We start from the raw sequence: 24,949 nt of genomic DNA on the forward strand, positions 1-24,949 counted from the left end.
ATGCATGTCCCATCCCTAATTTTGGCCTGTGTTTCAATCATGGATTAAACACTTAAGTCAGTATTTTAAAGCTTTAGGCGCTGTCAAAGAGACGAGGAATATTCCACTACATTCCTCTGGTTTGTTTTCATTTTGTTTGTCACCTTGTCTCAAAAAGAAGCGAAAAGGCCTATTACATAAACTACCCTATCAGTCAGAGGATAGGAGTGGAGTGCTCACTCCTCTTCTGTCCCTGAGACTGACAAAATACAAGTGGGATACGCGGATATGCCATTCCTAAAATGGTGTCTACTAATGCTAAGGGTTTCTTACAGACAGTTATCCAAAGGGTAGAGCAGAAAGTTGAACAGTAGGAGAGCCAGGTTCTACTCCCAGTCCAGCTTCCTAACTTGGGTTTAGTTCCAATTCAAAAGCTGAGGACTCGGGGCGGGGGAAGACACCTTGTCCTCTGCGGCCTTTGAAGCAGTTTACATTGAATTGGCATTGGTCACTATCCTCTTAAAGACAGTACTGGCCATTCCTTCCTGATGTTTTTCCAAGAGATCTTTCTGTGTGATGAAGAATGGTTAACTTACTTGTTTCACAATATGTTCCTTCCCATCCATCACTACAAATACATTTGTAGGAGTTGATGCCATCAATGCAAGTGCCACCATTTTTACAGGGGTTGCTCTCGCAGTCATTAATATCTGCAACAGTTTGGAAGAGAGGGGAGGCGGGAAAAAGGAGAGGAAAAAAAAAAAAAAAAAAAATCAAACTAGAAGTATAGCTACTAGACGTCATCTTGTTATTACAGACTATTTTGAGAAGTAGGGTTATAAGCAAGATGAGAAATAGCTACAAAACAGTGCACAAAGTGATGAGCCTGTCAGTCAACAATTACTATTAAAAACAATAACAAAAAAATCAGGGGTCTTTAAGATCCATGTTAAACCCCACTATTAACTACCTCAGACCTTGTATACATAAGGTTTTTAAAAACATACAATTCAAGGCCAGAAGGTTCATTACTGTGAACTTTCCCCAAGGCCTAGCAAATTCCAATCTGCCTCACCCAAGCGGGATATGAAAACTTAAAGCAGTTCCAAGGTTCACTGCGTTACAAGAAAGAAACCTTAAAGCAGTCTGGGAAGAAAGGATGGAATCTTTTTCCAAAAAGAGTAGGGGAAGGTAAAACATATTCTCTTTTCAGCTCTTACTCTCGTGACAGTAGGTGCCAGTGAATCCTTTGTTGCATTCACAGGTGAATTTTCCACCTGCTTGGCTCTTGCATTTTCCATGAGGACCACAGACATTTGAAGAAATATAACGAACCCCTTCCGGTGTGCTGTTAGAAGTGACTGCTACAGTACAGCTGTCGATTACTGTAGAAAAAGCATGATCTGCATGAGTATTGCCCATTCTATTTAATTTCTTAAACTAAGAGCAACATTTTAATTTCCAGTCATGGTCGTTTAAAAGACAGACATATCACAGAATCATTTAGGTTGGAAAAAGACCTTTAAGATCACCGAATCCAACCGTAAACCTAAACAGTGCCAAATATGCTTGCTGCTTTAAAATAAAGGGACTATACCATGTGTTTGTACAGCAAATAATCACAGCATCTTATCTGAAGATTGCTGGACCACATCCATGGCCCGGAATAAGTTCAGCACAGCAGGTTATTTGCTACGTATGTTTTATGTCCACATTGACATAATGCTGTCTTTCAAATAGCTGATCTACAAATAGTACTCATCTTCTCACACAAATAGAGGCATAAGCCACAGGCCAAATTCAGCCTCTTTGTAGAAAGACTACTCCACTGACTGCATTATTGGAGCTGCGTTGCAGCTTCAGCCAGGGGAAGGGCAGAAACTCGTGTCAGTCATTCCCATTCACCTGCAAGGTAACACACACCTTCACAAGGAGTTGTGCGGCAGTGATCTTTCAAGTGGGAGCAGTTCTTCCCTTCGTAATCTTCAGGGCAGTTGCAGAAATAGTCCATAGCAAGATTGAAGCACTGGGCACCATTCTGGCAAGGATTTGGCTCGCAATAATCTATGTCCAGCTGTAAGTAGTGCAGAGAGGAAAGGGAAATAAAAAGGGAAAAACAAAAAAAAAAAAAAGAGGGGGGTAAGGCTGAGTGAAACAGAAGTTTTATCATAACTTCCCCTCACTATGACAGGCATTGTGGAATCTGACCTTTTTATCCACTGCCTCAATAAATTGTTCATAATGCACAGAGTTTAGTTAGACTTGCAACTATTTCAGCAGACAGCACTCTTGATATTAAACAGCCACTGAAAGTTAATAGCGCACAACAAAACCTGACACACAAACACTCGCTGTCTGTTTAACAAAAAGAGTCCTCAGTAGCCCGTGAGGGTTTTTTGTTGGTTTCTTTTTTCCCCCCAATATATATTAATCAAAGACTTTCTTGGCAGACTGACAGCGATATCAAGTACAACTTTATACTACGGTTCACTGGATGCAAGGCATTCAGCGTACAGATCCTGAGTGCTGGTACAAACACCACTGGCTGAGGGCCTGCCTTTCACCCATGCTTCTTACCTGACAGAGGTTTCCTGAGAAACCAGCGGGACACAGACATTGGAATCCATTGATTTCATCCTGGCAGTGACCCCCATTCATGCAAGGGTTACTTGCACATTCATTGATGTCTTTCTCACAGTGATCTCCTGCATAGCCAGGTGAACAGATACACCGATAACCATTAACCAAGTCCTGGGAAGGAACAAGAAAGTTTAGAGTTAAGGGTTTTTTCCTCTCTCTCTTGATATATTCTTATTAAAGAAAAAAAAAAAAAGAGAAAGAAGACAGTCCAAAAAAAAATATCCTCCTCTTATATCCAATACCAACATAAGAAACTAGCTCAAATTAAAACAAGGCAAGAATATTTAAGGGGAAAAATAAACACACGCGCTCACACACACCTCCAGTGCTGGCTTATGTTCTTAATTTCCAGGCAGGATACGTTAATCCACGTTTTTAAGTGGAGTATCTACATTTACAGTAGGTAGTTTGCACAACAACCAGCCCATTCACTGGTGACACCAGCAGCGAAAATGAGTCATTTATTGCAGTTGTATTTTTTGCCCTTGCTGTTCTACAGACATACCCCGACATGCTGTAGCGTGACACAGCCCCTCCCCCCAACTGAAAGAAATGACAATTTACACCAGCTAATTGCTATTTTCCACACTATCTGTGTTTAGACTCAAATATTTTCGTTACTGTTGTAAGTCTCACAGAAACCAGAATAAAACAAGAATGGCTTACCCGACAGGATCCTCCATTCTGACATTGTCCACGACAGTCGTTAATATCTGTAATAAAATTAGCGTGGTTAGAAGGCAAAAATATATTTACACTAGATACAGAGTTCAAGTCTCTCTAAAACTGCAGCTAGATAAACCTTTTGTCAAGTTTCCTGCATGCCTTCCTTGAGATAAGGTTATTATAATGGGTGGGAACCTTTCGCGATTCTTCTACTAGAGGCAGTGAGACTTCACATCATTGTTTCAGTCACTTTATCAGACTATAGCTATGTTATGGACTAATGAGTCCGATAAAATTGTGTATTTTCATTCCACACCAGCTACTCCTTTTCTAAAAACACCAACTGCTGGGACTCTGCCCGATGTTTAAATCGGAGCTTAGAACTCAGTGGCGTACATGCATGTACGCACACGACTGGCCTTTAGCAAGCCCAAGGATATAGACACTTACTTATATCACAGTTGTGGCCAGACCAGCCAGTAATGCAGTCACAATAGTAGCTGCCAATCAGGTTCCTGCAGGAGTTGGCATTGACACAGGGTTTGCCCTCACATTCATTCGCATCTGAAAAAACAACGTAAAGGGCCAAATGCAGGGCTTGTAAGGCAGGGGGGCAGAAAAAAGAGCCTACAGCCGGTTTTCACAGCAATAATTAGCAGTTCATTCAGATCTAAGAGGAACTTGTAATATACAACATGAATTAGCGTGACTTGAACGAACAGAAGTTAATCATACATCAGTCTCTGAAGTCTCTTTCAATTTCTCTGCAATTAGAACATACAGGCTACGCTAATTATTTGATAATTATCCAGCCACTCATTAAGAGCAACTTCCCCCCTACACTCATCTCAACGGAGTATTTTGAAGGAGGAGTGCTGCAGCCTGGTCATTGGGATTAGTGTGTTGTGTAAAGAATGCAGACAGCTCATTCTTCATGAGATCATCCACATTTTGGAACCCAGCTGTGAACTCCTTGGTCTGGAGGAGTTGACATGGCTGAAGAGATACAGCAACTTTCTCACAGGCTAAAGGAAGAAATACATGTGGGGGTGGGACTGGAAGGCATACACATGCACCCTCTCCACTTCAGTTCATTTACGATTTAAAGTATGTCTGTTTGGCTTAGTTAACTATTTCCTTCAACTGCTAGCATGCATTAGCAAAACGACGACAGAAGGAAACCGCTCTACACTTTGAGACTGTCCTAGACCCCAATCTTGCAAACACCAACACTTCATATTCCGTGTGCCAGAACACATCCATAGGTTTCGGAACCATAAACGTGCCTAATGCAAAGGGCATGACTACCCTTGCCTGCTGCACTATGATGCCTCTCACATTTATCTTCTGCCCCCCAGCGCAACATCGGATGAAAAGAAAAGCAGTTCTCACCTAGCTGGCACGTTTTGCCAGTCCACTGAGGTGGGCAAATACACTTAAATCCATCAACTAGATCCTGGCAAGTTCCTCCGTGGCCACAGGGATTTGGAGAACAATCATCAATATCTGTAATGCAGAGTAAGAAGAGGCTTAGCTCTGTTACCAGACAGGCAATGTCAGCAACTGACAAATTTGATTTGCTGCTACTAGGATTTGCCCCGAGGAACAGAAAGATGACAGGACTTCTGCTTGGAGTTTCTAGGTGTACTCTGGTTTCAGCAAAAGCCTACTTTAAAAATAACAGTAGTGTGAAAGGGGGTTCAAAGCACAGGGGAAGTTTACACCTGTGGCCTTTTTGCAAATGGAAGTCAGATTTAGACCCAGCAAGTCTCTCAAAACTGTATTTTAACAACTTGCCAGAATGCTACAATAATTCAGTGTTCTGCTTCTTTCAACAAGCCAGTGGCCATTCTGTTCCCTTGCATTTAACAAAAACCTTAGTACGAAGGAGAAGAGAGTGCACCGTGGTATAAATGGCTGCTAAGAACCAGTGCTAAAGCTGGGAAAGGTTAAGCAGGCTGCCCTGTATGTTTATCAGGGATTAGAAAGACTGATCTAAAACAGCAAACTAGCACGTTTTTAATTCAATTTTGAAAGGACTTACTATCAGTGCAAGTTGGTCCAGCCCAGCCAGGCGCACACACACATTCAAATCCTGTAGACGTCTCTAAGCAGCTTCCTCCATTGTGACAAGGATCAGAGAGGCAGGCGTGCTCCGCTGCACCAGGACAGAAGTACATCACGGTAGAGACTTATAGCAATATCACAAGAAACCACCCACCGCTCCCTCCACACGCTTCTACTCTGGACACACCATCATTACTCTTGATGTATTGCACTCCTGTGAGAACGGTGAATCAAAAAGCTACTAGCCAGCAGGAAGTAGTCTTCTGTGCTAAATTCATCAATAGGTTGACTTGCACCTGTCCAAGTCAGAGCCAGGCAAGGTAACTTGTAGCCATCTCTCTGGCCAGCAGAAGGCTGATGTTCAGAGATACCAGCTGTTCGTGATGAAGCATGAACATTCAAGTCTGGATCTTTGCAGCCAGCACTGACATCATAATTAAGAAATTGACTTACTTTTCCTCAGCTTCATAAAATAAATCCAGAACCAGGAACTAAAAGCTGACAAGAATTAACTGCCAAGTGGCAGCTCAGCAGCTGCATCAAACCCTTACCAATTTCACAGTTCTGTCCTGAGTAGCCCTCAGGGCAGGAACACTGGTATTTATCCGGGCCGGTGTTGCTGCAGGTACCACCATTCAAACAGGGTGGGTGGGTTCCGCAGTAGTTCAGATCTGCAAGAGGTGAAGAGCATTAAAGCCACAGTTGAAAAAGAACAGAAACATCACCACATGTATGTTCTGTTCATTTTGTTCCATTATTCTAGAACTTTTATAGGATACAGCGCACACAAGAGTAGGACAGGACAGGGAAAGTTATGCACATATGCATAACAGCAACAATGCCAGAACAGCAGAGGAGACAACGCTAAGTAGCTGAAGAACAAAAACTCCCACCATGTTTCACTCAGTCTCACGTGCACTCTCTCCTTGTTAAGTTTGCCAGTGTTAAGATTCAAGTGTTACAGTTGGCTGTCCATAAGATTAGCATACCTTTGTCACAGAGCTGACCACCCCAGTTGGTTTCACAGAGGCATTGCCATGGTTCAATGCAAGTGCCATGGACACATCCTGGGTGTGGAATGCACTTATCACAGTACTGGCCTTGCCATCCATACTGACACCTTCGTTTAAGAAAGAAAAAAAAAAAGAAGAAAATCATAACAGGAAACAAACAAAAAACCCACTAGCATTGCTCTGTGTAGACTGAGTGTGGAGCTCCAAAGCTTGGAGAAAGACTGGGGAGGTGGGGGAGAAGGGTAGGACAAGGGGAGGGGAGAAGCTATTCAAGGTTGGTTTGATGGTTTCTTGTAAACAAACATTTTAGTAGTTTTGCCAAGGTCTCTGTAGCCAGCCTCCTGACAAAAGAATAACTGTTCTGAGAGAACCAGCATGAGGCCATTCAGCACAATAATACTCTTCTGGAGCCTCATACAAATGTGGCAGAGAGGGTGGGTGTGCACTATAAATCAATCTCTGGACTTTGACAGGGTGCTTTATAAATTGAGGGGGGGGGGGGGGAAGGGGGAGAAAAAGTCAGAGGAAACAATAATTATCCAGAGATCCTCATGAATACAGGGTTCCAGGCATGTCAGCCGTGCTGGGTTTGCAAGGAGACAAACAAAACCATAAACCCCAACTCTGAGCCCTTGGCAAGGCTGCAGCAAAGCATTAGGAATTCTCTGCTCTATCGGAAGCTAACCTTACTCTGAACTAGAAGACACAAGAGCAAGTATGGACTGGGCCACAGTAAGAGATGAAAGATAACAGCATGCATCAGGATTTTACACGTGTTCAAAGAAGATCAGTTGTCAGTGTATTTCAGAGTTTGATTTATGCTAACCTCTTTGCAGGGAATAACTAACACATATCCAATTCTGAGAAACTAATTTCATGTCTGGAGAAAAATAAATTATTATTTAAATTATTTATTGCCACTATCAATAAGCTACCTGAATTCCGTACTTAAAAGGAAGATGTTCTTTTAAAAGTAAAGCCCCCCTAAGGGAAAGCTCATTTTAGCATTCATTTAGTTCTCAAGCCAGACAGACCAAGGATCCTTCAAATTAAAGTGGATCTATAGATAGAAACAAGGAAAACAAGTTGAAAATGAAAAGCAAGGGTTTGTCGAGGTACTGTATTTCATTAACAGGTCCTGAGAGTAATTGATCAACAGCAATTATGCACTAAGCTGTCACTAAATTATGAAAACAAACCTCATCTGTACAGAAGTCAGCTAAGCTTTCTGTTTATAAAACCCCCCACCATTCTTCTACTGGCAATTTCTTCTCATGGGAAAAAGCTAGAAGGATCTATCCATTGGGTAATCACACACAGCTAGTGGTAAACCTGACTTCCCTTCTAAAAATCTCAGGTGACAAACTGCATCCTGATTGACTTTTTTTTTTTCTAAATAGCTATTTCAATAGCAGCCTATTCACAGTCAATGGGAAATTCTTGTTAGTTTGTGTGTTTAAAAAAAAAAAAAACAACACAGAACCAAAACCAGTAGTCCAACTTATGTGTCTTTGTGTACAAAGAACATGAAATAAAACCAGATCAGGCAAAACAACCTCTCTCAAGTAGCTCTTGGAAAATCCTTCTGTATAGGGAATATAAGAAGAATGCACAAAGATTAAAATTTAGGAACATACCCTTTTAATTTGTGTAGCATTCAAAGCAACTTGCCTGTGAGCTTGCACACAAGCAAAACTAAGGGACCTCACCTGCAAAAAACAGGTAGCCAAATCGAGAATTTTACTCCTTTCTGACAAATCAAAAGGGTGGGGGTTTTGTTGTATTTAAAGCAAGTGTAAAGAGAAACAAGTAATTAAAAAAAAAAAAAAACACACAGAAAAAAAGCCACGAGCTTTAGAGCCAAAGATATGACTTTCTTCAAACATCAGCTTTAGAGTATAACAAACAAAATTGTATGAGGCTATGGGCTTTTAAAGAAAAGTTCGATATCAATTCCAGAAAAAGATTCACGGTAATAATTCTTGTTTAATAATATGTACGCAGTAGTTTCTCATGAGAAATTTGAAGAACTTTCCTTGTATAGTGATTCATGAGTAAATATGGGTTTGTTGGCTCGCCTGCATTAAAAGAAAGTGACTCGCACCAAAAGGGAAAAGGATATTTTAAGAATGTTTGCAAGTTGTCTATTGTACCAGAACCCAGAGCAGTTTCTACTGGGATGTTATTTTTAAACTCTGTTGCATTTGTAACATACAGGCTATATGACTCATCAAAACTTAAAAGAAAATAGAATCTTGTTTCTGTGTTCACTTTAAAGATATTGGTCTAACTTGGCAAGCCGAAGTTATCTGAAAGCACCAGAAGGACAGCATTGTTTCAAGACTATGCAAATCAAGTGTGGGAAAGTTGCACCTTAAGTAAATAAGAGCACTAGTGCATGTCTGGGCAGTGAGTGGGAGGTAAGAGACTTAGAAAGAGAAAGGAAAGAAAAAAATCTGGAAACAAAGCCTGTTGTTCTGACTAGGAGACAGCAACCCCTACAAGGCATGTTTATTCTGATGACAGAAGCACAAATCACTGGTAGCCTTGACTGATACACTCCTCTTGCCATCTGGCCCCCAATACTTCCTGCTACTTGCTAGGCTTTTTTTAATTAAAAAAAAAAAAAAAGGAAAGAAAAAAGATTTAGATTTGGTGTTCTGGGGGTTAACCCGCTTATATCAGTACTGCTAAATATTAAAATCACTGAACATAAGCTACAACAGCCCATCCTGAAGCTTGACTTTCACTTTGCCGTCTCTTGTGGAGCACGAGAAGTTACTTCCTACCTTACTTTCAGAATGTTCCTTGATTTTTTTTTTTTTTGGTTTGGTTTGGTTTTGAAGCACAGATTACTGGGACAGAGAGAAAGAGTGAACCAGTGTGACTATTTAGGCTGGCTTCTTATATAAAACAGTCTGACAGACACCCCAGACTTAGTTCACGTTTGAACTACAACTTATCTAGAAAGAAAAGCAGTCCACTTCATGCAAGTTTCCAGCAATGGACAATCTACCGATATATATGTTAGGCAGAAAAATTACTTTCTGTGCCTTTAGACTTCTGAGTTTTATCCAAGAATACCCAAGCTTCACTTTTAAACCTTCCTACACGGGATCAATGGCAACATTTTGTAACCTCAGAAACCCTCAGTTCCCTATCGCATGTAAACAGATATGATAAAGGGTTACATGAAGCAACTTACAACCAGTTTGTTGATAAAGAATGTCGACATTTAATATCCATTAACCCCGTATTAGTAAGGCAGAAAGTTTCCCTGTGCTGTATATTTTGAGGCATTCCAAATATTTAATTGTTGGGTTACGGATAAACTCTGCTTTTCATTGTCTCCTTGCCAGGACAGAACGGGCTTCAAAGCACGGGAGTAAGACTGCATTCAACAGAGCCTACTGACAAGATTTCATCCCAGCTATTAACCTCTCAGCACTCGGAGCCTGGCTCACAATGGTAAAGGAACGGAGAGATTTAACTAATCCCATTCTAAAGAATGCTTGACTTTTGCCTACTGATGGAAGAAACCAGGGGGTGGGAGGGAGGAAGGGGGAAACAGTGAAAAGAAGAGGAGAGAAAAGCCACACTGTACTTCAAGCTTGTAGTTGAAAAAGCCTATTAATCAGGCTGTCGAAAAAAACCTACCCACAAAACATTTGCACTATTTATGCAGAAACAATTAGTTAGTGCTCATTAGGCCGCATTCACACGATTTATCCCATACCCTCCTCCTGCCCAGTGCCACCATTTCACAAACCACCAGCTTCTTAAAATTGTCAGTGCATTAAAAGCCTGCTCCCCTCTTATTCTAGGGAAGTCAGCATGAATAACGTGCCTTGGTCAAAAACATAACTCCAAAAACACCCTCCCTCCCCAATCCTATTGTGTTTAGCATCACTTGCTTAATTATTTGAGGGGGTGGGGTGGGGAGAAACAAGGAGGGAGAGGGAGCATTTACCTGCACTCTCCTGGAATTGTGCAAGAACCATGCTTGGGGCTACATCCCTGACGACAAATAGCTGTTAAAAAAAAAAAAAAAAAAAAAAGAGAAGAGTATCAGCATGCTTCCTGCATCTTCACACTCCTGGGAATGTTTTAGTCTCTAACCAGCAATGTAATCCTACTAAAGGATTAAGTTTTAACAAGTTGCTCGTATCAAGTCTACTGGAAGGAAAACCAAGGTAGGTGGCTCTCTCTGACAGGAAATCTATCTGCTAGCTTTGCAGAGGAATTCTACCTAATGCTGTTCAAAGAGTTTCCATGCAAGAGAAACCATCTCGCCTTAGAGAGCCCAAGTCACGTCTAGTCTACAGGTTTCCTTTCTCTGTCTTTTGCAGGTGAACTGGTCCACTCTCCCTGGTTGTACATCTAATTTACAGCAACTTTTGACTACTCTGGATTTACTTTTGAGCCATATCTCTGAACAGACAGGACATTCAGATAAACATCAATTCAAATTGCAGGTAAACTCAGTCAGCAAGACATGCTGATAGTCTGTTCCTATTCCGAGTCCTGCTTTCTCCTTCTGAAATTACCTAGGAAGTTGCCATTCCCTAATAAACATGTTAAACATCATCTCAGGTACAACAAAGAGCCTGGGACTTTTCAAACACCAAAGCTTTATGCTTGCCAGGTCAGCTCTAAAACAAGTCTCTTCTTCCTGCTTGTCTTGAAGTTCTGCACCAAAGGGGAAATCCTTTTTGAAGTCAGCAGCAGAACTCCCATTGAAGTCAATGGGCTGGGTTTTCTTCCCAAGGGCAAAGATGTGGATAATCAGAGAAAGAATACATCTGCTAAGTGGCCGGTACTTGTCAGACCTCTCTGAGATTTTAAAACAAGGCAGAAACTAGTCTTCTCCTGCCCCTTGTTCTCCGTGTAAAGAGTTAGTCGCTATCCTATCAGTTCTTAGCCCTGTTGTCTGCACAAACTGACCACTGAATTGCAACCTGGATACAATGCACTCAAATCCTATCTAAGCCCGCTGCTCATCTGCGGGTCGAGCATTTGCCACAAACCTTTGTTGCATTCTGGTCCCATCCAGCCTTCCAAGCAGGTTTTGTTGCCGTTCTGGTCACAGGTATGGTGAGTGAAGAAGTCATCTCTTGGTCGACAAAACTTGTTGCAGCCAAAGCCATAGTAATGTTCTGCACAAGTCACACGGATTTGATACTCAAAGTGGGCAACTCCTGCATTATGTTTCAAAGTTTGCCACTGACGGCTAGGATTGATCATGCCAGAGTGGGATGCCTTCTCAATAATGCGATCGGGATCTAGAATTCAGAAGAGATGTCAGAGTTAAAACTTTGTTTGGGTATCATTACCTCCCACATAACACCTCTCCAGCTTCACAGGCAAGCCTCTCCGAGGCAGCCAGTTGGTTTTATTAATTTTCTGTTTTAGAGAGCAAGATAAGGCTGCCCTGGAGCTACAAACCATTAACTGAAACACACACGCAGCATTATCAAACTGAACAAAGCTTGAAATCAAAAGGGACTGTTACGTTACTGCCAATCACTTATCTCTTTTGCACTGTAAGGACATCCAATAAGAATGATGCAGTTCACGATTAAAGAAAATTCAGCTGCTTTTACTTCTAGCTCCAATAGATTGGTACATAATGTGGTTTTCCAGGCTTCTCCATTAATGGTACTAGTTTTGTTTTTAACTGGAATATTTATGAAAACACCATGCTACAATAGCCTAATAAAGCAATGTCACCACAAAAGGGTTGCAGCCTTCTGGAACTCTGGTGTAAACATGAAATGGAAAACTAGCAACTCTGGCACTCAGTTGACATCAGTGATCTCGCCAGGTTTTGGCTGAGAAATACTGTGGAAGTTGTCTCTTTAGATGTTAGCTGACACTAAAAATTCAAGACTACCAGAGCTCAAAGCAGAGAACTCAAATTACTGCATGTATGTGCTATAGATCCCTCTTCTCTCTATTGAGTATTTCGAAGTTTAGACTTTGTACTTGACATTTAGTTCCAGCAAAAGTCTTCAGGCTTTTAGAGCCCTACAACTGTCTAAATTATGGCTTAAAATAATAATATTTCACATTAGCTCAGAACATTGTATATATCTGTGGTATTTCACTTTGTAGTCCAGGTCTTGTGACTTAAATGATCTGACACTGGCTTACAACCTGCTGCTAGCAAGCACTTGACTGCCGAGTGAAAGTTTATCATAAAACAGCCAAAATATCCTTGCAGACATAGTACAAAGCCAAAAATAAGTACCAGGCTACAGTGTTCTGTATACGGGAGCATAATCCAGCGATAGAAGAATTTTAGGTAGAAGGGCAATTTGCCAACGATGTGCTAGAAAGCAGCGTGTGAAGTACTGGCACATTCGAGTGCTAAGAATTTAAGCGTACTGATGTTCAGCTTGCTCTTCCAACAATTACAAAAGAAAGTTTGGAGATTTTACATAAGGCAGAGTTAAAGACTAATGAAGTTGCCACATAAAGCTTAAGATGACACATTGGCAGTTTTTCATCTAAAATACTTTTAAATGGATTGCTAAGGACCTGTGATTTATAGCTTTCAAAAAGAACTTCCAAACAGGCTTCTCAAGCCTCAGCTATCCATTATCAATTCACCATTATATCCTGCCTGTTTGTCTGCAGTTTTGAATAAAGTTAAGTCAAAGCACTTGCTGCACAACCACAGAAGAGTGTCGATGCGAAGGCATTTTAAGCATTTACCCATTTTAGGGGGTGTTCTTGGCTTGAGACTACAGCATTCATTAAGTGTTTACAGTGTGAAATTAAGGGCAACAACTTCTTATTCACCTTCTGGTATTTCTGGTTCTATAATATTTTCTATTTAAATCAGTTTTTATTATTCATTGGCACTAAGCCCCCAACCCCACATCTATGTGCAAGACTTTCAAATGCATGCAGGCCTTTATTAATTTAAATCCCATTCACAAGTAATGTAGATGCCTAAGGACTTTTCCATACTGGTATATCCAGAGCAATATCATGTCCTGTACTGTGCAGGTGTAAGGCTCTTAGATCTCATCAACAAGATTACCGACTAATTCTAAGAGGTACTTAAGCAGATGCATATCTATTCGCCTTGAATGGGGCTAGTCAAGCGATTATAGTTCCACTCATGCGTGCTGGAGATGGCTTTGCTGCACTTGCCAAGATTACACCCCGATCTACAGCACAGTTGGAAAGCAAATGCATTTCCCCAAATACCGAGTCTGTGCATAAAGACATCCTGTTTCTTGCGAGTAAAACAACTCTATCCTTTTCTCCTGTAAGCGGCAGAAGAAAAGGCGAATGACACTCAATTTAGTTTTGCAAACTGTCCCCCCTCCACACATACACTCTTGCTTTTCCAGTCTTTTCCTGTTCCCCATTGGGAACATACCACTGACAGCTATTTTAGTCCTTGGCACCAGAAAAACAATTGCCTTGGAAAAGAGATCTTTCCTCTTGCCTCTGCTCTATCATTTTCCCCCCTCTGCCAGCTCATTAGGAAGCATGTCCTTGCTGTATATCTATGACATCCCACTCCAGCCACCAGCTCTTTTGAGCCCTTAAGCACAGGCTGAACTCAAATGGAAACATCCTTATTAGTCCACTGGACTTTATTTTAAGGGCACAGGTAAAAACCAGCTGCGATTTCACTTTGGATCATGGCTAAAATGCCTTTCGTTGGATACAGGTTATAAAGCTACCACCATACATTTAAATTCAAGTAAGGTCTCACAGAGTTAAGAACACTTTCCATTAGCCATAACCCACAGTTTTCACAATGAAGTATTGGCATGTTCCTTCTTGTACAAAAATTTCTCCACCCTTCTCTATTCCCACCTGTCAGTACACACTTACACAAGAGAGCTGACCCAGACTTCAGGGAAGGCATTGCAACAACTCTTCCATTCTTAGCCTGCACCAACAATGTTTTATAGTAAGCAATCCCAAAGCAGCAGACTGGTTAAGTAAATAAAAAGAAGTAGTCAGCCAAGGCTTGAGAGAAAGCCATCTTCCTAACTCCCCTGACATCATCTGACTCAGAATGCCATGCTTTGACAGAAAGGTTAGAGGAAACATTAACCAATCAGAAACTGATGAAGTGGAAGAGAGAGAGGCTTTCTGTACATCTTCAGCTTCCACTCTGCTGTCAGAGTTGGTTGGTTTCATTCACTTTTTGTAGCTACACTTCAAAGCTTTAATGCATCTTTTTATTCGGTATCAGAGGTTTTAGGCACAGGGAAATTAGCTATTTTGACCTTTGCTTTTCAGTGCTCCAATTTCTGGAAATTATAACTACCCATCATCAGGAAGCAAACAACACCAATGCAGCCCGGATTCCTCTAAGCAGTTTGGGTGGCCAAAGACACCACAGTTATTTTTGAAAGTCTTTGTTTCAGACAACTTCCAGCTATGGCTTGGTTTACATTGTGCTGAAGTCTCTTATGCCCGACTGGAATCCACATGCAACCGATACCAGTAATTTACAATAGCTTTTTGACATAAGTTTGAGATGCAGTGTCAGCCCCATTAGCTTTACGTATGAAGAGACAGTAGCAAAATGGCATCTAGACAAGAACCAGAGCAAAAAAAACCATTTAAGTAGAATCTTGGCTCCAACAAAGCACAATTCTCATCAACTTCAACAGGGCCAGAATTTAACTGCAAGCCACTCTTGGAAGTGAGACAAGAGAGAGTATGTGGTAAAGGGAACGTAGGAGGATTGGAATGTAGAGGGGGGAAGGAAGCATCCACTCTAGGATCTCCTAAGACTGCATTGATCAGAGGATGCTGGAGCTATTGAAAAGTTACACAAAGCCTACTAATCTCACTTTTTTTTTTTTTTTTTTTTTTTTTTTTTGAGAAAGAGATCTCACAGAGTCCTTACAATTCAGTGGTGATTAAAGTAAAAGAAAATCCTGGACATCAAAAAAAACCCAAACTTGTCACTTTATATGATGACAATTGTTTAGTTCTAATGATTTCCTTAACTAGTTCTTCAAGACTTATTCTTCAGCTATGGGAAAGCTGACTGTAAGTAAGGTGATGCAGTACAAAGAAAAAGCTTTGTGCAGTGCAGTGACTGAAGTGACCTACAGATGGATTTGTGACAGCAAAGCTAGAGCAGGAATGCAAATCAGGAACATATGTAACAACATGTCTGCACTTGGTCAAATGCACTGCTGAGAAATGAGGCAATTTTGTCCGAAGACAATTGTACTTCCAGAACATGAAATCAAAGAAAGGGTTCATTGTGTAGCTTTGGAAATGCAGTTGTTTCATGAAAAAAGATGAGCTCTAATAATAGTAAAAGTGGCAGAGACCCAGTCTGAAAAAAATCTCAGATCCTACTGTAAACAAGACCTTCATTTTGAATTCAGGCATCTTCCATTTTTAATACAACTCTGCTGCTGTTGCAATCTATTTTCTGCTCCTCCATAAAACACTCCATAGTAAAGAGCCAAAAAGTCTCCTCGCCACCGCTCCATGGCTGTGCTGGGGTAGGGCCTGAAATCACAGGTACTGCAACAGTGCTGAATGTGGCAGGTTGTAAAGCAAACCCTGGCTATCACGGACAGGTCACATGAATCGTTTGCAATGGACAACTTCTTTTCTAGAACTACAAACTAATAGGACATCCCATGTATATATTAAAATAAAGAAAAAGCAGATCTGTGCAGAAAGGTCCTCAGACTCAAAGGCCATTCCCAAGCAGCATACTCTTCACCAATTAAAACATAAAACCATAGCACTGTGCACGTTTCTACAAGGCTTTTCTTTAGTGAAGCATGAAGTCCGTTTCATTACTGTGCGGCCAACAGCTGGCATTCCAAAGCAGACTACAAGAAGCTGTTATGAAATTTGTGTAAGATGGGCCACAGTGCTGCTGCTTCCTTGTTAAAGGAAAAGACTTGTTGTGTCAACAAAAGGTTTATGAGTTCAGATTCATACTTTCTCCTGTGGCTTTTACCACACACTATTAAAGCCTTAGATTGAAAATAGAGCCAATTTTGCCCACCTACTTCAGTAAGAGCAGAACAGTTCATATGCCAAGAGACTCTACACAGCTTCCTCTAGCCAACAGGAAAAAGAAAACAGAAAGTTTCTGGAACCAACCAAAGACATTCCAGGCGAAAGATTCCCACCCTTGATTTCCAGCCAGCCGTACCAGGTGGTGCCTGGTAAATGTTTTTCAGCCCCTGAATATAAAACCCTAAACATCCAACTCCCAAAAGGAAGAGCTGGTAGTCACTCCTGTTTCTCATCTACAGTCATTAGATGGAGATCTATACCAAGTCTTATGGAGATTTTTTTTTTTTTTAAAGCAAAACGTTCAGTTTTGAGAAGTACATAGTTTATAGAAAGGTCCCAATTCAACACGACTTAGGCTTCCAAATATCACTCCTAACAAAATAAAAAACACAAACAAAAAATCAAAACAAAAAAAAAATTGAAGAAACCCCTTGGGGCTTTTATTCTCCCCGAGGAGAAAGAGGGAATTAACGGCATCTATTTTTAGGCATCAAACTGTTGGTGCTTAGGTGAGCGAGCTACTCACCCCCTACAGCCAATCTGAGGGAGACAGGCTGCTGCAGAGCCAGGAGTAGTTGCTCTGAATTGTCTCAGGGAGAGCTTTTCCCTCTCCTCATGCCCTACTTGCAGTAGGCTGGTTAGACTCCCAAAGGGTTTTCAATGGACAGGAAATCAAGGTGTTTGGACTAAGTAAACCAGAGGAACGAATACTTACTAGTAGAGTTATCATTGTAATCCCATGCCTCAACAAGCAATGTGTAGGATCTCTGCAAAAGAGAAATAAGAGTTAATTTCAAAGCCACACATGACTAAGGAAAAAAAACAACAAACAATTTTGAAAAAAAAATTAAAAAATCCTGGTCTCTGCCCTAAAATGGAATACTTGAAAACATAAATAGGTAATAGATTATACTTGAGACAAATGTGATCTTCTTGAAACCCCGTAAGCTACCTTATCCAGTCTGACTTAGAAGACCTTTCACCTTGGATAGCTCATCTTTGTCATCATTAATGCATCTTATGTACTTAACCAGGAAGTACAGCCTTTGACACTATGCTGTAGCCACAACAAAGCATGTGTGGAAGAATTGCACATGGAAGAAAACACCGGGATAGCACAGTAGCATCAAAAACCAAGCAAGCAAGCAAACAAACAAACAAAAAAAAAACCTAGGAAAAAAAAAAAAAACTGAACACCCCCACCCTCAAAAACTGCTTGAAAAGAATTTTAGTTACAGAAAAGTAGTCTTGATGGCCCTTCCCCCAACCATCCTGAAAGCAAGAAGTGTTGCTAAGATTACTGTGCTCTGCCTTGACAGCGCAATCTCTAGGGACTTTGCTTTTCAGCACCCCCTTTGAAAGCTTTGTCTGCATGAGGGCCATCGCAGCTCCCACAAGTATCAGGTAACAGAGGGAAGAACTGATGGAGATGGGAAGGCGGAGGGGGGGCGGTGAGAGAGAAGCATTGTAAAAAAAAGGCTAAGATCAGGCTGTTGGGAAGAGCAGGGAAAGGGAAGACGCACTATCCACCCCGTGTCACATTTACAGACGCACTAATCTGCCAGTGAGCTCGCTAGCACTCCAGTAATAATAATCATAAGCATAAACTAACTGAAGTGACTCCATGGATTGGAAAGATGCCAGCTATTACATCTAAGCCACCTTTATCTTCAATCCTCACTTGAGAACAAGAGCCATTAAAACATCTCCTCCTCCCCCAGCTCTACTCTGAGATATTATTGTCCAGGCTGTATCTTTCAAAATTGCCATTTGGCCAGCCATATACAAACTTAGAGAATGATTCAAAACCAAAACATTTCCCCCCTCAAAAAAAACCCTGAAGAAAAATAAGAAAAAAAAATACTTGAAAAGTAAAACATATAACAAGAACTATAAATGAGGTAATAAATGTAACATCTTTCTGGCAAGCAGAACAGTAATAGAACAAATAAAACTCTCCATGAAGGATTTTGATGCTTTGCCATTGAAGCCGTGTATCATAAGGTTTATTTCTTCTTAATTGGACCTGCACTTAGTTGCAGTCTGCTCATTTGTGGTCTGCAGCACTTAACAGCTTTTCTGTAACAGAAACCAAAATACAGTTTTGAGAGTAAGCTGCTACAAGGTGCAAATGTAAGGCAGACCTCAAATTCCTTAAGAGGAGAGGAAAAAAAAAAAAAAGGAAATAAAAAAAAAAGAAAAAAAACACTTGAAGCAGACTGCTTTCTCACGACTGGACACAGCATGCAGCCTCTGAATGAAAACCTAGTTTGTGATGGACACCGGCTTGGAATATAGCCTAAATATGTTTCATATTCAAAGCAGACTAGGATTCCATTTCGTTCACTGATAACTGTGGGAAAGTGCTTCAAAAAGTAAGCAAAGCTGGGCAAGCTGAGACATGTGCCCAAAATTCTATGCAGAGGCTCCATTGGCCCAACCATTTTTGGTTAATATTTCATGAAAGTTAAGGGTTATTTCTTACTATTCTAGACCAAGTCTCTCAACTTGAAAGAGGCTCTGAAAAATAAAACACAAGATGATTGTTTAACACTGTTTCAAGCAGATTTAAGAAGTCCTTACACAAGCCAGAAGTAAAAAAGAAAAACAAACAAACAAAACCAGAATAGAATTCCTGAGCCATATTACAGATATAGATTGCACTATCTTGGGTGCTTCCTCACTGGTTTAATTACCAACATTGAGAAGCACAAGCACAACATGTTACTGCAAGCTCAAAAAAAAAAAAAAATTATGATATAGAGAATGAATTATGGCAACTAGCACTACTTCCAATAAAGTTAAGGATGTTTTCCTTTCAGCCTTGCATAATTGTTTTGGAAGATATTTTGTCTAAACTCATAGCAACAGTTCCCGGTTGGTTCTCAGGACTGTTTACCAACACACCTAGCCCTTAAGGAAAGGAAAGGCTGATTCCTAGCTTTAAGTGCTACTGTTGCTAGATACTTGTGTGACCACTTTCCAACACCACACAGGAGTTTGTTTGAAGACAGAAGAGCTTCTACTTAACTGGATGGAAATAAAAACTCAGGGGGAATAGACCTACCCTAGCAATTCTCTTTTTTTCTGTGTGCCCTTTCTCACCTCATCTGAATATTTTAAATGAAGAATCCCTGTCCTGAAAAGGGATGATACAAAGAATGGCAGTTTAATCTCTTCGCTCTGTCCCTCTCAGCACGGGGCAAAGAAAGGGAAGACTTTGTGTTTAAGATGGGACACTTCTAAACAAAAGGCACACAGACACCCACGGCCCCATAACAACATCAGCAAGCCCCCCTCAACAATCCAACTATGGTATACCTCCAGCCAATTCCATCCCCCGCAAAAAAAATAAAAAAAAAAAAAAACACACCAAAAAAAACAGTTCTGTGCAAAGACTTCACTGTTGAGATTTTTTAAAAGTGCGTATCATCCCCACTCTATAGATCAACAATTCAGATATCTCAGGAATGACTACTTACAGCGTGGAGGTTTAAGTTTTCCCATGCCCATAGATGACCTCTGCCCATCTTTGAATAAATATATGTATCCAAACACAAGAATTCCACATCATGCACCTTATTCCATCAAAGCAATGTCCTAGGCAACAAGGCAGCAGTGAACTTTCCAGAGTCACACCCAATTAGCCACTGTAAACCTGAGCTTGACCAGAAGGCAGGGATTCTGACTCGAGAGGAAAGGCAGCTTGAAAGAAATGGCAAGCCGGCAGAGTTTGCAGAACATCCACAGTCTGATCAGCCCGGAGGGCTGAAAGGAAGCACGGTCAAATTCAAGCAAAACTCCTATGAGTTAAGCTGTGAGAGGATGGAAGTGGTTAAGTTTACGCTCCAAAAAAACAAAGCAAGCACCAACATGCAAGAGCTATCTTCCTCAATGACAAGACACTGTGATTTAGTCTTGGTCCATTGATAATACAATTCAGGAAAGACTTTGATGACCCTGAAATTCATCAGAAACTGTCCCTTTTAAGGCTCTGAAAGGGCAATGCAACCTCTTTTCTGGTTATTTAAATGAAATAGTAGCAGCTCCAGGTAAGCAGAAGGTGTTTAACACTCTCAGCTTGATTACCTTCTTCCCTCCCTTCATCCAGGCATCCACCCAAAAGAGATGGTTTTGTACTTTGGCTTCTAAAGGTATTCTGCGAGTCAGTGGGACAGAGCAAGATTAAAACATCAGGCTCATTAGTGAAAGGACTGCCTCCTTTTTGAAAGAGGCTGCAACTAGTCAAACTTCTTTCCCTCCTATCCTTGTGGTTAAACCATGCAAGAGCTTTGCTGAGCATGTGAAACCATGACTAGACAAATGCAGTGGGAAGTTTGCATTCTGAATGCTGTGCCTGCTCCTTCTCTGCCAAACAAGGAGAGCAGGTTAAGCCCAGCAATGTTCTCCTCACACTCTGCCAGCCACGCACAGCTGTGAAGACCAGCCTGAGAACCATGTTTGCACCCTGCCTGGCTCTTAGGAAGGGCTAGGAGACTGGCACGCTGTCACAGCAAATTGCCAAGAACTCCAGCAATCCCTCCTCCCTTCAGCTGTAAGGGGTCGAGATAGGGAAGAGGGAAACCGAGGAGTATTTCAAAGTGCCTAAGGGCCACGGAGGAGGGCATCACTGAGCAGAGTTAGGGCTAGTCACAGAACCACTTCCTCTAAATATCAGCAGGACTCTCACTTTGGTATCCCTGGTGCCACACAACAAGGCACGATGATGCTATATAGATGCGTCACAACACTATGCCATGGTCAGCCAGTCAACTTTGACAACAGAGTATTCCTTCAAGGAGATGAAGACAACTAGTGCCTCATCCACAGGAGATATGGACATATTCAGGAAGAGGAGGGAAACAACCTAACCCTCTTAACCCTTTGTCGAATGCAACATCCTCAGGAAGCTCTTCTTTGGGCCAGCCTATATAAGGATAAGGCAACACCCTATAAAGCTGTTACTCTCTCAGCCCTGCATATATAAACAAAGTCTAAGCTGTAACAATCTCACGCCTCAGAGTCCATGGCCAAGAGCTAGGCTGAACCTCAAGCAGGCAGCACAGCCAAGAGCCTAATCAGAATATGCCCACATGAAAACAGAGCACACTGTTCCTTTAGTCTTCATTTTGAGTAGTTCCTTCATTGCTGTTAGTGGCAGTAAACACTTCATTGCCACATAAAGGAGAAGACACAAAACCAAATTTGAACTATATTAGTAGCTTCCAGGAGAGACTTCTCCCCCAAATTCTGCCTTGGCAGAAGCCAAGCAGTAACTGAAGTCAAGACCTTCTGTGTGATACAACTGCCACCCTCCTGCCAAACGATGAAGGACACAAAAGTGCCGCTATCCAAACTATGCATACGCTTAAGCATCCAGTAAACCAGGCTGATCTCTGATCTGGCAAGCCTGCTGGAATAATGAGTATCCTGTGAATACATAATGTGCTGAAGTTGCCATTGTGTGAAGTAAGTCCATGGTTTGTCTGGGAGCCGAGCAATGCTGAGTCTACTGCTGCTTCCTGTTGCTTGTCCCGTATTAGCATTATTTTTGGATGGGCCCCATTATGTTCTGTAATCCTCACTGCAGTCAGTATGGCCACGCTATTGTTCTTGGTTAATATTAGCAGTCAATGCCTCTGTCTGGGTGGCCGGACTACAATGTATTCCAATCATAAAACTAGAATGCATTAACCGAACAGTGTGCTGGGAGAGCGGGGAGACTTGGGGTCCTCTCTCCTCCCTTCCTTTAAAAAAAAAAAAAAAAAAAAAAAGAGAGAGAGAGAAAAAAGTATAGCATCTTTTTTTTTTTTCTTTCTTTCTTTCTTTTTAAAGTAATGATTTCAAGCAATCTCAGCTACCAGGGTGCATCATACGACAACAGCATTTTATTCAGCACCTTATCTCATTACAGAGTTATTTTCTCACGGAGCCCCACTTGTCAAAGACTAGCAGGTAGGCTAAGATGTCAATGGTTGCTTTCAACCTTCCCCAACAAGCAGATTACCTGCTCTTATCAGTCCCCCTACCTGTTTAAAGCATCCCACTGATAATTAAATGCACCAGTTACAAAAGGGTGGCAAGGTTAATAGAGAGAATACCTAGTAGCCAGCCAAGCAAAACAGTCAGGTTCACATACAGCAAGCCTGAACAAGAAGCCTTTCTACTTATTTACCTAAGTGTATAAGAACTGGGTTGAGCTGGTAAAGGAGTTTGGATGTTTGACTATTTACAAACCACTTTAACCACTTCTATCCACATTTTACAGTTTCTTCTGAATACTACAAGTATAATGAATGTAATTTACGCTGCAGAACAGTGACCAGAACCATGAGCTCCACAGACTAACAAGAAATGAATGCAAACAGCTTCTAGTTTTGACATCTTTCCCCATATTAAGGCACACAGACTACCAGCTAAAATTATTAGAACTGTGTCAATTAACATATACAACTTCTATCCATCAGCAGAAATGCAAAGTCAAGTTTAGTTTGAATTTTCAAAACAAATCCTGCTGTTGGCATTACCTACACAGAAATACTTTTAAAGAACTGTAGCTTAAGGTTATTGCATGTACTACACAGCATGAGACTTAAAAACTGAAGTTGGAATAAGTGCCATGTACAAGAGTGCAAGCCTCTTGTATGGCACATCATCTCACTTAATTAGCTAAGGCTCAATTTTACTAGCTTTAGAACTAATTTACTTCGATTCTAGCCTTCAGTCTGCAATGAAGCAGTAAGTTTCCTTGAGTTAACTAGAATTTTAAGCATAAAGCATCAATTTTATGCAATTCTTTTTCAGACACGCAGACTTCCAGCTGCATAAACAAGCTGACAGTGCTGGATATATGTAGTCTGAGGAAGTTTAGGAATAAGCTTCAATGCCAGGCCCAATCCAGCCGCCACTGAAGTTAAACTGGAGCAGGCCTTTATTATAACAAGAACAAAAATTCTGGGAGCAAGCAGAATGAGGATTTATTTTTAGGTATATTATGGTAATATAGTCAAATGGATTTACCAGGAAGATGAAGTTCTGAACTGACTGGAACATAAATAACTCTTAAGAACATGTAAGAAGTCCAAAACCTCCAAATGGATGCATCACTTCTTTGCAGTCCTGGGAAAAAACAGCCTTGTAGATGCTAATTATGCTTCAGATCTCAGTTAATACTCTCTGCTCCTTTTTTGATAGCAATCCTAGGCAAAACATTGCACTAGTGTGAGTGCTAAAGACTTATTCTTAAATTATTAGTCCACAATAAATAACACACTGTGGATTTGATTAACATGCATTCTGTTATTATACAAACTTCTTCTGATGTTCCCATGCTCCAAGATTTACCAGGCTTTCTTTAAGAAAAGCTTGAATGTTATCTAGCATTTGCTTCTACAAGTTTTCAAAAAGTTAACTGGAGGGAAGCAAAAAAAAAAAAAAAAAAAAAAAAAAATCAAAAGCCAAGCTTTCATTTTGACTGTGACCTACTGGTGGTTTGGGTTTTTTTTTGTTTTTTTGTTTTTTTTTTTTTAATTTAAAAAGAAAAAAAAAAGGCAGTTGAACGAAGTGATGTTTTTCTCTCAGATTCAAAAGGCTGTTACTTTAATATCAGCTGCAGATTAGTATTCTGGAAGCCTCTTGTGTCACGACAGGGGGAAAAAGTTCATGACGCTTAAAAAACACTAAAGGTCTTTCCTTATCTCTTTCTAGCCAGAAAAAACAATACCTACCCAGAAAATGTATTTTACATCTTCAGGAACCATTAGCAGTAAGATTTGTCATTAAAAAGGGGAAAGGCTGACTACTTTATTTTTTGGAGTAAGGTTGAAATAAGAAGTTCAAAACTCTTTTAAATTGTATTTTATGCTAAAGTCATTTAGGTGCTGGAGGGTTTTTTCCACCTCAGTAGTTTCCTGGTGTGTTGGTGCAATTGGCCCCAATATTAAATAATTACAAGGATCATAATTTCAGGATAAACAAGCCATTTGAAATTGGAGCTATGCATACCAAAGGAATTGCCAAGTTTGACCTTCTTACTCACAGTCTCGCCAAACCCCCAAAAGATCTTTCTTTACATAAAAGCAAAGTTTAGTGCTAAGCTTTGCTCAATTAATTCATGCACAGCTCCCTTAAGGTATAGCACACATCACACTTTGGATTCCTTAAGAAAGGCAAGAAATTTGATTTATGTCAGAGAGGAGCATATGTCTACCATGAAACAAAACTTGTTGAGACTGACTTTGACAAGTGGAACATGGAAATTCCTTTGTGCCGTACTTTTCTATATAGCTTCATAAGCCTATTTTGCCTGTCAAGAAAGTCACTAGTCTCAAAATGAATACAAGAAGCAAGACTACAAGTATTTATTTTTTTAATCATCACCATTATTATCATTGTTCTAATTTATTGAAGAATTGCTAGCAGGGGCAGGTTTCTGATGCACTCCAGTTCATTTATGCTGGTCTGCTGCCCTGTTTCCTAGCAACTTACTCAAACCTCCCATCACTTAAATTAATTTATGGCCCACCATCTCCACACCCATTACTCACAGAGGT

At 40.7% G+C, this 24,949-nt stretch overlaps 1 protein-coding gene across 1 annotated transcript in view; it reads right to left on the bottom strand.

Annotated features, from left to right (window-relative positions):
- Positions 1-24,949, bottom strand: part of JAG1 (jagged canonical Notch ligand 1) — a 36,809-nt gene that overhangs the window by 6,835 nt on the left and 5,025 nt on the right. The window contains exons 3-15 of the mRNA XM_082481815.1: positions 17,113-17,164; positions 11,393-11,647; positions 10,336-10,396; positions 6,342-6,472; positions 5,904-6,023; positions 5,330-5,443; positions 4,678-4,791; positions 3,736-3,849; positions 3,286-3,332; positions 2,557-2,730; positions 1,903-2,053; positions 1,200-1,364; positions 576-689 (exon numbers count right to left, since the gene is read on the bottom strand). Of these exons, the coding sequence (XP_082337941.1) occupies positions 576-689; positions 1,200-1,364; positions 1,903-2,053; positions 2,557-2,730; positions 3,286-3,332; positions 3,736-3,849; positions 4,678-4,791; positions 5,330-5,443; positions 5,904-6,023; positions 6,342-6,472; positions 10,336-10,396; positions 11,393-11,647; positions 17,113-17,164 (1,612 nt within the window). The remainder of the gene's footprint in view (positions 1-575; positions 690-1,199; positions 1,365-1,902; positions 2,054-2,556; positions 2,731-3,285; positions 3,333-3,735; positions 3,850-4,677; positions 4,792-5,329; positions 5,444-5,903; positions 6,024-6,341; positions 6,473-10,335; positions 10,397-11,392; positions 11,648-17,112; positions 17,165-24,949) is intronic.

The sequence above is a fragment of the Vanellus vanellus genome (genome assembly GCF_965231255.1).
Source record: "Vanellus vanellus genome assembly, chromosome: 3".
In the NCBI taxonomy this organism is placed as follows: Eukaryota; Metazoa; Chordata; class Aves; order Charadriiformes; family Charadriidae; genus Vanellus; species Vanellus vanellus.